Below are 14,398 nucleotides of genomic sequence, written 5' to 3'. Positions count from 1 at the left end.
GCAGGAGGCACACAAGGGCATTAGATGACAATTGCGGGGTCAAGAACTTAGAACAGAAATATTGCTGCACACTGTAGCTGTGTAGTAGTTCGCCATGGGGTTAAAATACAAATGCTTTGAGTTTAAGGAAGTGTAGCTAAAGGTATTTCCCATTTAATAAGAGTTCAGTACTCCACCCATGAAGTAGCAGAACACTTCAGGGGCCTTGAATGGTTTCTCTCATCGTGACAGCATGCCCCACTCCCTCCTGAAAATGACAGGTAGGCAAGTTGTACCGCCTCCCCATGCAGACACAGAACCTCTTGCAGGAACACACCAGGGCCCTCATGAGACCTTCCCAGAACCTGCTAAGCAAGGTGGGAGATTTTTAAGCCCTCTACCTTGCTTATCAGCCTCTGGTGAGACCCCGCAAGGATCCCGAGATCATGCGTGGGGGGCAAGGCCTACTCAGCACGTCGGCTTTGGACAGATAGAGGTTGGGGGGGGGTCCTGTTCCAGGGGCATTCCTGATTTTATGTGATTTTGCTTTTGCACACAGATTCCCAGAGCCTATCTCCCATTTCTGCTGATGGTTTAATATTGTTGTGTGTGTGTGTGTGTGTGTGTGTGTGTGTGTATAGAGAGAGAGAAAGTATGTTCATATATTTTAATTGTTTACTGCATTTATTCTCGCTAAGTTGTCCTAGGCAACATGTTTTTGAGGGCAGAAAATCAACAGTTAACGTGACCCAATTTATTTATAATAAAAATGAACACTTACCTGAGCCCATTTTTTGTTACTATTCTGCATCTGAATAGATGTAATACAAGTAAAGAGCTTCTCTGACGTGATGTCTTCAGGTAGCTTTGTTAGAAACTGTGCTATATGAATGAAGTCCATCTGCAGGAGGATATCTTCATACAGCCGAAGAATTCCTAATCCAGTTCTGAACAAAAATTCTTCTCCGTCTCTACAAAAGACATCCCAGACGCGACAGGCCAGATCAAGGGGTAGTGACTTGCTGTACAGGGTGAAGATCCTGGGGGGTGGGTTTTTTTTTTTTTTTTGGAAATCAGAAGTATCAGGAACATGAGGACAAACTACATGCCATCACTTTTGTGCAGTGAACTTTGAACTCCTTCACTGTCAGTGGTATTTTATTTAGAAGTCCATTAATACTTTGGATCTGGGAAAGACACACTGATAGGTATCTCACTCACACAAGCTGACTTCCCTGATCTTCCCCCTCCCAATCCAATGCAGTCCCCCGTACCAGGCTTTTCCTGGCTGAAGAAGCATGGTACAAGAAGCTGCAAGAGAGGAGCAGTGGGAAAGCTATACTGCATGAGCAGACATTCACTCGCGTACGTTTGTTTAGACACCGACAATCACAGCTAGATGGGAATTGTGTTCCCAACTTGCCCCAACAACTGCTCACCCCGCCCGCACAGAAATTTCTACAGAGAGCCCATTATTTGTATTATCAAACTTCAGCTGCAAGTTTATCCATTTAACACAGAAAACAAAACAGAGCCTATTCAACCAATCTTCCAACTTACCAGTCTATCAAGTATATGTCAGGGGTAAGTTTGTAGGATTTAAAATGATGAAACAATTTGGGGAGGTTTTCCTCAAAAAATACTTCAAATGCTGCAAAGTACTTCAGCATCTGTAAAGAAAAAAAGAGAAAAACACTAATAAAAGTCGGGGGGGATGACGACGCACGGGGTGCCATAACTAATGAAGCCTTCAAGGAAGCTATACGCCTGTCTACAGGACATATTCTGCTGGTGTTAGTGAAGAAAGTGCAGCGTACATCATTTAAATAGTAAAACATCCAGTGCAGTTGCTATGACAACTATAGTAGCTGTACTTCTCCAGCAACAAATTTAGCCAACTACACTTACAGTGTAGACAACAGAAAAATGAGTTAGTCACTTTTTCATTGCTATCTTTCCATCCTGGGAAAAGCAAGAGATTGGCTGTAGGGTAGTCATTAGCCCATTGTTTCCAGAAAATGAATTATAGGAGAGGAAGCTACAAGAACAGAAATCTGAAAAGGGATGGTAAATTTTAACAAAATAAATAGTTGCCGATTTAATTCCAGAGACACAAGTACCCCTGCTAGTGGCAAGTATGAATGCAAAGCACTGTTCTTTAGGAAAGCAGAAATTCTACTGGGTGTAGACTGACACCCATTTCCTGCCTGTTAAAAAGATTCTAGTAGCCACAAAATGGTTCAAGTGAAATAGTAACAGTAAGTTACGAGGCACTGGAAACTGTATATACCATGCTGTGATCCACACGGAAAAAGGCCAATTGGCATGGCTTGTTCAGGAGGTTTGCAAAGGCAATGAACGCATCTGCCTCTTCCAGATTGAGAATAAGGACTGCAGCAATGAAGGACATTCCCTGGACCTTCAAAAAACAAAAGCAGTGAAAGTGCATTAAGTAAACAGTCTCATTTTTATATTAAGGTAGGGATCTATAAGCTACAGTATTAGTAAAAGCTAGAACACAACCAAATTTATTTACAGTTTTGACAAAAAAAACAAGCTAACTTGTCACAGAAATGCTAAATTCAGTACTTAATGAGTTATCATTCAAATGCTCAAGGCAGTAAAGTGATTAGGGCAACTTAGACCTGCTTCAGTCATTGAAGTTTCCACTCATGGATGTATGGGTGGAATCTACAGCATCCTGGGGTAAGGTTGCCAAGGTATTTTTTATAGCTTCAGTAGGAAGAATTGGCAGGTGGTTACCAGACAAATATAAGGTGGTGAAGCCAACACGTGAATAATATACATTCAGGGATTTTCTCCCCTTGCTTTTCTAGGGGCTAATGCCATAGGGAAGGAACATCTATAGTAGAATCTGGTGCACAATTACTGGGAAGTCCCAATCACATGTCAACAGGATTTACAGACTCATCTCTGCAGGCTACAGTTGAGCCATTACCTCTAGACCAGGGCTGGGAAACATTTTCAGCTCCAGGACAGATTCGTAGCTTCCCCATCCACAACAGGCTACATCGGTATGTCATGTAACATCAAAGGGGCTTGTCATCAGCACCAAGCAGCTAACCGTCTGCTTTATCCATTTGCTGGTGCAGTTTGAATCCAAACCACATCTGCAAACAGACATTTATTCTCTGTGTACCAGCAAAGCTGTCCACACAGTTGGTCAGTAGAGGGAAAACATCCCTTTGCTGATGCAGTTTGAATTTAAACCACAACTGTAAACATACAACTTCAAAGCGCCAATCAGCTGAGCGATGTTATTAACAATACCTCCTTGTCAAAGAGATACTGGAAGTGTACTTCAAGCTCCCAGTTGTTCCTTCACTGCAACACCACATGTGATGTCAGGTGTGGGGTAGGCGGGTGTGTAATGAGGAACATGATCCTGTGAGCCAGAGTAAGACCCCTGCCAGATCCAATTAGGCTCATTGGCTGGTGGTATCCCACCACTCCTCTAAATGCAACAGAGCAATTGGATTATCTATAAAACTATCACCCATACATGAAGTTGCAGGCAGGATTTGAAATATAAGCAATGGATTATTGAAAGAATTAATGGTATCGGGTTTAGATAATAAAAACATGTGTTTTAAAACAGCTAATAAAAAGGAGTAATAAAATAAACATCAGGAAAGGAGGGGTAGGGAGTCAAAAAGAAGTTATGTATGTATTAAAAAAAACTATCATAAGTGTTTTGAAGTATCTATGGAGACATTGTGTGTGTGTGTGTGTGTGTGTGTGTGTGCGCACGCACGCGTGCACGTGTGCAAATATGAGAGACAGACCAACCTCTTCTACTGGTGCTACACAGGCAAGCTATATTGAGATAGTTTACTCAGCAAAAACTATTCCTTTAAACGTCAAGCTAATATTTGTATGAAACGTCATTATAATGTGAAGAACGGCAATGTTTTAAGGATACTTACATATCCTACATCTGGTCTGTAACATGTATATGCTCCCAGGACACTGTGCAAAAGATCATGATAAGGGCCACCCTGAAGTGAAAACAACGGAAAAAAGAAACGTATATGTTAACATTTATTTTGTTTTTCTAGCTTTATTTTGAATTCATAAGACTATTTCCACTGGGTCACAATATATTCAATCTATACAAAGTTAGGCATGCCCAGAAGCTTGGCTATATATGTGTGACAGCAGCACTGAAATTCCTACAAGTCCATTTGTTCCTGACTGCATAGAACTGTAACAGCTCCAAAAGACTAAAAAAAACCCTCCACCCATTACCTATGAACACATCTGCGGGCGAGTGCACACTTTCTCCATTCTATTGTACTACCTCCAAGCAAACAAGGGACAGTGAGCTAAAAAATGTCAACACTTAGGAACGCTGGCAGTCACCCCAGAGTGTGAACTTGGTTATTAGTATCCCAGTTCCAAACTGTACAGACAAAGTGCATTGTTTCTCCTAATGTTCTCTGGACTATACGTACTGCCAAGAGCTGTTTCAGTGCTGACAAAACGTAACTCTGAATTCACAACACTTTCGATCCAGCAAGCGTTTTTAGATGCGGAAAAAGCCTTGCATACAATGACTTGTGTATTTTCTTCCACCACTATCACCCTGTCCCAGATTGTGAAAAAGTAATTTCAGACAGAATCTTGGTCATTAATAATTTCCTCCTCCTCCTCCTTTTTTAGTGGAGACATTAGGTCAGAGGTCACCAACATGTTGCCCACTGTTACAGTGTGCCCACCTGTACCTCCTACAGTACCCACAACGTGTCTCAGTAACTATCCACTCAAATATCCAGGAGACACTGTTTGCTCTTCCTGCTCAGCTCCTGCTTGCACTGACTCAGCTTCCCCTAAACTGAACACACTCCCTTAAACATGTCTACATTTCCCTGGATGCCAGGATTTGACACACACCCTCTCATCCATTCTGAATAGAGATACAAACAGCTTCTCGTTGTAAGTAACTGCAGCAGTGGTTGATATTTGCATCTCAACCCCCCCCCATGAGGTGGCTGATGGGGGGGGGATAGGACAGCACCACATTGAGGACCTGTCCTTTCTTCTGCGCTTTTAAATGTGGCAGCCACTGCAGCTCAGAAAGGTTGGCGACGCTGCATTAGGTTATCATATAAATGAAAATTACAGAAACTTTTTGCAATTTAGTAGCAGCAGGGGTGAGGTTAACTAAACAAAACTGAAAGCCTCACACCTGAAACCTGGTCTGAACAAAGACCTTGGATTCTTATCTCATTATACATGACAAAGCCATTTTTCACCTTTTCACCCCTTGCTTTTTCCTGTAAGACCTATTGCAGTCGTTAAGAGTCGTCAACAGGCTCATCACAGCTATCTGCCAATCACCCATTCCCACCACCCTTCTGAGTAATACCCCTCCCCACCTTCTCACTATATAGAAGGGTCTGGAAACTTCTGTTTCAGTGTATCTGAAGAAGTGTGCATGCACACGAAAGCTCATACCAAGAACTGACTTAGTTGGTCTTTAAGGTGCTACTGGAAGGAATTTGTTTTGTTTTGACTATGGCAGACCAACACGGCTACCTATCTGTAACCTGAACATTTGTTATTTCATCCTTTAATAACTCATATCGGAGCTGAAAATTAACTTTCGGGTTTGCAGGCTGTTCATTTAGGAATGCAAATTGGCTAAGCAAACAAAGAAGGGAAACTATCTAGACACAAAGTTTCAGGTGAGGCTTGAGCAAGGCAAACTAACTCTGCAATAGACAGCTCTCTGGGGGTTTTTTATTTTGTCTAGTTGGAATGCACTTTCGGTTTCACCAGGAACAAAAGAGGAAGACCACTCAAGTCTCTTGAGTAAACAAATCCTATTTTAACTCTGGGGATTAAAAGCTTCTTTGGGTCAAGGTACCTGCTATTTTGCTTGTTACACTGTAACAGCATACACAGAGATGGAACTACCGTATTTTTCGCCCTATAGGACGCACTTTTTCCACTCCAAAAATGAAGGGGAAATGTGTGCGTCCTATGGGGCAAATGCAGGCTTTCGCTGAAGCCTGGAGAGCGAGAGGAGTCGGTGCGCACCGACCCCTCTCGCTCTCCAGGCTTCAGGAAGCTATCAGCAAGCCTGGGGAGCCCGCGGGAGTTCCCGCCGGGCACCCAAGGCTTGCGGACAGCAGCCTGCAGCCCGAAACCTGGGGAGTGCAGCGGAACATGCCCCGGGCTTCGGGCAGATATCCGCAAGCCTGGGGAGCCTGGCGGGAGTTCCCGCCGGGCTCCCCAGGCTTGCGGATAGCAGCCTGTTCTGGGGGCTGGGGTTGGGAAGCTCGGGCTTCCCCGCCCCAGCCCCGCACCTGGGGGGGAAATAATTTTTTTTCTTTATTCTCCCCCCCCAAAAAACCTAGGTGCACCCTATGGGCCAGTGCGCCCTATAGGACGAAAAATACGGTATATAAAAAACTTTGTATAGGGGCTTCTTCTTACGTGGCATTATAGACTGGAATGCCAATACCAAAATTCCAAGTCCACAAATGTTAAAAGGTGCAGGCATTGTCGTTTTTCTATTAAAACATATGCAGAGGTCTGACATATATTCGAAAAGGGAGGCGGGTGAGTATATTTTTTTCCTTATACTACACCATTCATTTAATTATTTTATATACTATCAAACAGTTCTCTGAAATCTGTTTTGTAAGTATAGTAAGATGCCATTTTTTCATGTTTTTAAAAAGCCAAACACTTAACACTTACAGATTTGTACTTCTGCCAGAATATTGTTATTTGAACAGCCGTGAAACTGGCTTACCTTCCCAGTTGGCAGTGGTGAGCAAGCATAAAGTCTAGCTGACCAGGTGATCTTTTGTTTGCAGTTATGCCCCACCCCCCAGAAATAATGGCTTAAGTCCCGTAAGACCTGCTATGTTTGCTCAGTGAATGAAGGCAACAAGGTTTGCAAGCTGCTTTTACATTCTATTGCTTTAGTTGGACACATCAATCAACCTCTCCCCAAACCCCAGCACTCGCCAGCCTGGAAAATGAATTTTAGCTTGCTTGCTATAGCTGCTTTGTTCCCTCCCACACTCCACCCTTGCAAGCACGTAAAGCAAGTCAAAGATCTAACTATTCGACTGCAGGGAAACAGATGCATAGACAGAACATTTGCTAACCTGGTCAGATAAAACACTCCCTCTAAGTACCATGCCAAGAAGATGAAGTTATAGAGTTAATACCTGATACACAAGTGCCTTTTCAAATTATTTTTGAGTCACACTACTATTAATGTAGCATGGAATTCTTCAGCTGCATGAATCCATGGCAGAAAATTCCATTTTTTTAAAAAAAACAACCTTTCATTGACAGATTTTTATTTTTTTTAAAGAAAATCAGCCACAGCGGGGAAAATGACCTCATGTTTAACATGTTTGTATCTGAACAAAGTCAAAAACATTTTACCTTCTGAAAAATATAGAGGGATGGAAATGTGCGGGATATATCCAATTTTATTAGCTCCAAACTAGCCTCCCGATCAGCAACTGATACTCCAGCATCTACAGAGATTAAAGCATGCAGATTTTTATATATGTATATGTCTGTAGAGTTATTTATACAGTAACGTAAGACTATGGCCATCTTCTACGTAGTCTGACTATTACTTCCAATCAGAAATTAAGAAAATACTAACTTAATTTACAGAAAGCAGGAAAAGGTGTAGAGAACAACTATTTCATTCAACTATCATTTTAACCTATGAGTCGTGTTTGGTATACCAATGCAAAAATAAAAAAGGGTTTTAAGAGGTGATTTAAAAAATGGTTTAACTCAAGCAGGCACAGATGTGTTGCCACAGTCCTCCCATTTTGTCCCCTCACCTCCATTTTGTCTCAGAATTTCCATCCTATAGTTGGCAAGGGCTCGGCAACCCAGGACAAGGATGTCAGACTATCTGGACTGTGCACTACTCTCTCTTGACCTGGGAAAGAGAGTTCCTAACCCTAAATGTCCAGGAGCTACAGACTTCTTGGACTTGCCGAGTCAAAAGCAACTGCATCCTAATTTAAATTTGGACAATACCCTGCTACTCATTAAACTGGCAATACAAAGATCCCCATGCCCTTTTGACACAATGGAACCACACCATTCATTCCCTGTTTCAGAAAACAGCCAAAGCATATCCACCCTTTTTGTTCCTCTGGAAAACACCTTTCAACAGACTTCCTGTTTCAATTTTACAAAACTAATTGTTTTTAGAATTCTGGGGAAAGGATATCTCCTGAGAGCAGCCCTGCAAGCAGACACAGTGCCCAACTCATTCTGGGTTGGTAAAAGCTTTACTGCGCAGTAAAAGCTCTACTGTGTCCTGTATTTTTACTTTACTCCACCAAGGATCCTTCTCACCAGTCCTTCTTCTGTGATGGGGAAAAAACCTCACTTTCATTAATTCTCTTCCTCCCTTTCTGCCTGTTTTGTTTTTTTTTGTTTTGTTTTTTTTGTTTGTTTGTTTGTTTGTTTGTTTGTTTTTTGCTTGCTTCTTCTTCCTCTCTCTCTAATCCTTGCTCTGCCTCTACCTTCTCCCTTCAACTAGAACACAGTTGTGCAATTTGGGCTTGTGGCCACTTGTCCTATTCTTTCTCCATCCCTTCTCAGTAGCCTTCAAGCACTTGACTTGTGACTTGGGCGTTATCATCATTTATTTTAAAACTCCCCTTTTCAGGGTTACATCCTGAAGTCTCAGTTGTTTTCCACTCCTTATGGAGTGTTCCACTATTCAAGCCAAAGACCTAAGTTACCCAGTTTGTGCTCCTGTTTATTCTGTAAGCATGATAGTTTCTAGGCCAGTTCTTCTAGGCGGGCAGCAGCCTGCTCTCCTGCACAAAGAGCTGGGGCCCATAGAGCAAACAGACTCTTCAGCACAACACTATATTCCCTCATCTATCTATTGTTCCTGAAGGGCTTATTCCCCAAACATGAAATCAGGTTTCAGACCTCTTTAGAGACATATTGTACTTCCCAAGCAAGCATGCTAAGATATCATCACGTCATACATTTATATTGGAAAAGGGCTTCTCCCCTCACCTCATCCCTCATAAGGTTGGATCACAACTGGCCAGACTTACTCTGAACTGATATTGCCAGTTCTGTTTGTTAAATTGGTATCCTCCCCACAAAACTACAAATGCAGACGATTTCTTTCTTTCTTTCTGAGCTGGACACTATTTAAAGCCTGTGACAATAAAATCTATCTTGCTTTTATTAAGCTCTTCCAGCTTCAGTTTTTATGGCAAATCCACTGGATCATAACAGTATCACATTCTCTGAAGGAAACCCACATTTCAACGAGCAGACAATTTTAAGGTATCCGCTACTGCGCCTGAATCCCCAAACAAAGAGATGAACATATTGAGAAATCTGATTGGGATTCAACTTGCTCAGAACTATACCACATCAAATTGTAGATGTTCGTTGATGATAATGTTAGCTTTCTATATGCAAGTATCAAACATTTGATCCTACAATGAATGGCTGTGCTATATTTCTGAATGTGTCATTTGGCTAATCATGTGCATTCTACTTAGAAGAGTGTAAAAGTAGCAACGGGTATCATTGTAACCTACCTTCTGCATCATTCTCAGCACCCATTTCACCAAAACTCTTCCATCGTTCCTTGGCTCTAGATAAGAAGATTTCATAGAGTTCTGCAAAACAGACAGCAAAATGGAGCCAAAGGGCAAATTTACAGATAAGAACTATACAATTTTCACAGTAATCCTGTTTTTATTATATGCATTTTAGTTATAAAAACCAGGAAGGGAAATCATACTGTGTAATATCCTGCCACTGACTCTGGACAGCTTCCCTGAATTTAGCTTTAGCTTGAGACATGAACAAGCCTTTTGCTGCCTGTATATCCCCCGTTGCACAAACAAACAAACCACTAGGTACTCCATTAACAAAATTTAACCAACTTCAAACCATGGCTTCATATTCCAGAACTGTTGAACATATATTCCTAGTTAAGATTAACCAGGAAACAATTGTTAATGGAAACTCATGTAAAAGGGCTTCATGCGCAGCTAAAATGCTCCTTCGTGTGTCTGGGTATTAATCCAAGATGTGATTGTCCAAACAAGTACATAAAGATCTAGGCGTGCTCCATACAAAGATTTGTGAACTATTAGAATCTTTACATTCTTCCAGTTCTTAAACCAGCTATACTGATCTTTCTTGAAAGAGATGAAACTGAAACATGCTAAAATCTACTAACCAAGTGATCTCTTCCTAAAAAGAGTGAGTCTTCGTGCATATTAAAAACAGTCTCTTGAACTAAAATATTTAGTCAAGTCCCGTTATTTAAAGGCTGTCTCCTCCCCCACCCAACAAAACTATTAACAAGCTCTAGCTTTTTGAAAAGTATTTGACAGCTAGAAAAAGGTGTCCCTTTCATTATCATCTTTAAATGGCTTCAATTTAAAACTGGTATTGGGAGACTGTGCCAGTTTACCTCTCCTGGGTGAAGCAAAATAGATACATTTTTGAACTTCTGTGGCATAAATTACCGTATTTTTCGCCCCATAGGACGCACTTTTCCCCCTCCAAAAATGAAGGGGAAATGTGTGTGCGTCCTATGGGGCAAATGCAGGCTTTCACTGAAGCCTGGAGAGCGAAAGGGGTCGGTGCGCACCGACCCCCCTCGCTCTCCAGACTTCGCGCAGATCTCCGCAAACCGTGGGAGCCCGCATCGGGCTCCCGCGGCTTGCGGAGAGTTGCCTGCATGCCGAAGGCTGGGCGCGCTGAGCTCAGCGCGCCCAGACTTTGTGCTGCCCTCCGCAAGGCGCGGGAGCCCGGCACCGGGCTCCCACGGCTTGCGGAGAGTTGCCTGTTCTGGGGGCTGGGGTCGGGGGAAGCTCAGGGGGAACCTGAGGGGGAAATAATTTCCCCCCCTTTATTCCCCCCCCCAAAAAAAACCTAGGTGCGCCTTATGGGACAGTGCGTCCTATAGGGCAAAAAATGCGGTAATCTCTTCTAAAAGCAACTTCTTTCTGCATCAATAAAAGCTATTCCAAACTCAGTGGAAGAAATGTTGGGTTATTTCTTGAGACCACCATCCTACTGAGAGAAGAGTTTGCATGTTTATAACACATACCAGGAGTAATATTCAGTTCATTTCCTACAGCAAGACTCCACACTTTCCCACGAACACTTGGAGGTAACCCTTGCCACCACAATTCTCGAACTCTCCTTGTAGAACGCCTGAAAAAAGAGAAGATGGGGGGGGTGTTTTGGTAAGTACAGGTAATTTAGCTGCCATTCCTGGCATTTCCAGGTTGCCCCAGAAGCAAAGAACATCAGCAAGCTTTGGCTCCATATAGTGGAAAGTCAAGTGCTTTCCCTTATGGAAGCCAGGTCACCTGAGAGGGCTATTGGCACAGCTTTGTCCCATTGAAGCCAACAGTGCCTTATGGTTTCTCCTAGATGCCACACCCAGGGAAAGCCCCTGCCCCTGGAAGACTGCAACTTCGCACAGGGTGAGCATTTAGACAAACTGCTAATGACAATAATTTATTAAAGAGATTACTGAATAGAAAAAGTAATTCTAGACTATTATGAGCCCAAATACATGTTTGAGAACAGAAAGAAAAACATTCAAGGCTTTTGAGGGATATAAAAGCCTGTGAAGCTTATATTTAATGCGTCTTCATCCTGCTCTTCAGTCAAATTGGCTTCCATAGCAGCTAACAAGCATCAGTAAGAAGGCTCCTGATGTTACAAAGACAACTATACTTACATGGTCTCCCAATTAGGCAGTATTTCATTGACCCAAATCACCATAGCGCTAGCGATGTTCTCCTCTTGCTTGAAGCGTTCTTTCATTATTTTCTTCCTTCTATGTGCATCCTTAATTTCTATTAAATCCAGAATATTCAGTAATTTTAATTTTAAAACGTAATTTTAAAATCAACATTTCAAAAATGTATCAAAATAGAAAATGTTCTTGGGGTTACATTCTCCAGATTAAGTCAACTGCCAAATTTCTTGCATATCGGCGCTGTTGAGATTAGCTCTCGACAGAAATATGAATCTCCCAATACTGTCCATTTCCCCATTTCCTCTTCCAAGTTTGCAAGACATAGTGGGTGTCTGCATTTGTGTATATCTAGTAAGAGGAAGTAGGGATGTACACTGACTAACCAACATCTCAAATAATGTTTGAATAAGCTGTTCTAGAGGAGCTTCGTAAGAAACCACTTGTTGCATGAACCATGACAAGCCAAGTTAGGACAGATGTTATTGGATGACTAATTAAATCTCAGAAAGCTGGGAGAGTAATGTAATAGTGGGTTCTAAGGGAAATTAGAGAGAGCCAGCAGTTTGGAGCAGAAGCAAAATTACTGATTCCAAGTAGAATGACTGGAGTAACAAAGATTATTATTTTTTAAGTAAGAGATTACATTTCCAACTCCAACATTTACCCCCCCCCCAAAAAAAAATCCACCTTCTAAAATACCATCAGTATATAGAGGCAAAGATGAAACACAACAGCAAGTCAGTTGTTTTAGTCTCCAATCCTGTATTTTCATTTATCACGTTAGAATTTGTGTTATTTAGTGAATTGTAGAGTTGGAAGAGATCCCAAGGGTCATCTAGTCAACCCTGTGCAATGCAGGAAGCTCTTGGAAATCTGCCTTGCTTTCAGGACTGTTGCAAATATTACTGGTTTTTTTACACAGGTATGAGTGACCTCTAGAATTTCTCACCCCAAACCCAATTAAGCCAGAGGGGTTCATTGAAACCCTTGTGTTGCTACTGCCTGCTTGGGATAAGGAGAATAGGAGGGAGAATAGGAGGGGTAGGTCTTCCAAGTACCCACCACAATACAAGGCTGGTGGGTTGTATTTGGCAAGGCAGGTCATGAGTTCTGCAGGTTTTATGTAAAAAGTGTGTATACCACACTGTACAACCTACATGTCACCTGCGTACTTTCCCTTATGTAAAGGGTCCAATTCATGTAAGAAAAAGCAATTCTATTTGACAGGCTGTTAAAACAAATTGTTGACTGCACTGACCAGCCAACATAAGAAGCAAGTTGCCTTTGAGAAAATATTTTAATTGACGCTGGAGTGCTAATCTATTGCTATCATGGGTAAGCACTTGCAAGGGTGTAAGAAAGTTATGCACAAACATTAATAAACACGTACAGCGATATGGTTGCAACACTGGCATGAGCTCCGAGGAGTAGATAAGCAATTGTATCCTTTGTAAGGTCAAGGCCTAAAGTCTTTTAACTTGCACACAGTCTTGGTGCAGAATGACAACAGGTTTTAGGCTGAGGATAGAATCCACTAAATGCCATCTGCTGAAGGCTGCTGAAGTTGAAAAGGAAGTGATCACCTGCATTTCCATATACACTAACTGCATTGTATACCAGTTCAACAGCATAACATACACAAATGGTACAAATCTAAATTGTGACTCTCTCTAGCAGAACACAAGCTACCAGGCTACTGCTTTGGCTTTTTCTGCCATGTTAAGCTGCAGAGGTGAGTGTAACAGTGAAATAGATGTGTTGTGTGTGTTAGAGAGAAATATCTAGCTGTGCGTGCTGTGCATGTACACCCACAAAGCATTAATGAATATCTGTCTTCAGAATCCCAAGTACAAAGCAATGTATGAAACAAATGTGAAAGTTTCAGTTCCACACAGAGTGTGCTAAAGTATTAAAATTGCAGCCATACTTTGAAGGACAAATTAACTTCATTTAAAGACTGTACCTCGGTGTTAAAAGAAAGAAAGAAGAGTTGTCTTTTAGTCCAGGATAATTTGCATTCTATTTTTTATATTCCCACATTTTCGTTTTTGGAAAATAGCATTATGAACAGTAAGACTAGCCATACCTCTCTTTTTTGCTTCTGCCACCATTTCATCATATTCTTGTCTGTGACGTAAAGCCTCTTCTACAGATTTTGCAGGAAGGTTCCTGGGGGGAAAACGTAAGCAAAGGTAAGGCTAAATGAATCAAATTAAAAAGTTCTGTTTTGTTTCATTTCCTATACAAGGGAATAAATTATTCCACTCTGCTTACTCCCAACAGGACCTTCCCTTCTGAGCCGTGCAAGATACCATAATTACCTTACTGAAGCAAAGATTTATGCCCAATATCTCAGGAGGCAGGCAGACTATAAATAAGGGAAAAGGTAAGACTGACCCACATTATACAATATTTATAGTACAAACCTTCATCGTTTGTTTCCGGGCATAATTCAAGTTGCTGGGATGGATCTAGGAAGTCATTTACAACTTGGGGCAAGGATATCTGAAGGGCTACCTGAATGAACATTTCTGTGCACCACAAAAACCAACATTAAATTTTGATATGAACTTCAGGAGGAGGTAGGCAAATCCTTCCAGGCATAACTTTGGTCATAACAACCTGCTTTGACATGAA

General features: G+C 41.7%; 1 protein-coding gene across 4 annotated transcripts in view; it reads right to left on the bottom strand.

Moving 5' to 3' along the window:
* The window catches only part of TBC1D12 (TBC1 domain family member 12), a 46,938-nt gene that overhangs the window by 2,112 nt on the left and 30,428 nt on the right, over positions 1-14,398 (bottom strand). For 2 of the 4 annotated variants that reach the window (XM_081863951.1, XM_081863950.1), the window contains 9 exons: positions 13,848-13,930; positions 11,741-11,858; positions 11,099-11,205; positions 9,570-9,650; positions 7,411-7,505; positions 3,927-3,998; positions 2,270-2,398; positions 1,540-1,649; positions 761-1,019 (listed from right to left, as the gene is read on the bottom strand). In XM_081863951.1, the coding sequence (XP_081720077.1) occupies positions 761-1,019; positions 1,540-1,649; positions 2,270-2,398; positions 3,927-3,998; positions 7,411-7,505; positions 9,570-9,650; positions 11,099-11,205; positions 11,741-11,858; positions 13,848-13,930 (1,054 nt within the window). The other 2 variants (XM_081863953.1, XM_081863952.1) reach the window with 2 other exon arrangements.

The sequence above is a fragment of the Podarcis erhardii genome (assembly GCF_964252035.2).
Source record: "Podarcis erhardii genome assembly, chromosome: 5".
NCBI lineage: Eukaryota > Metazoa > Chordata > Lepidosauria > Squamata > Lacertidae > Podarcis > Podarcis erhardii.
Note: the sequence above shows the minus strand (reverse complement) of the source record. Positions and strands in the feature narration are given on the sequence as shown.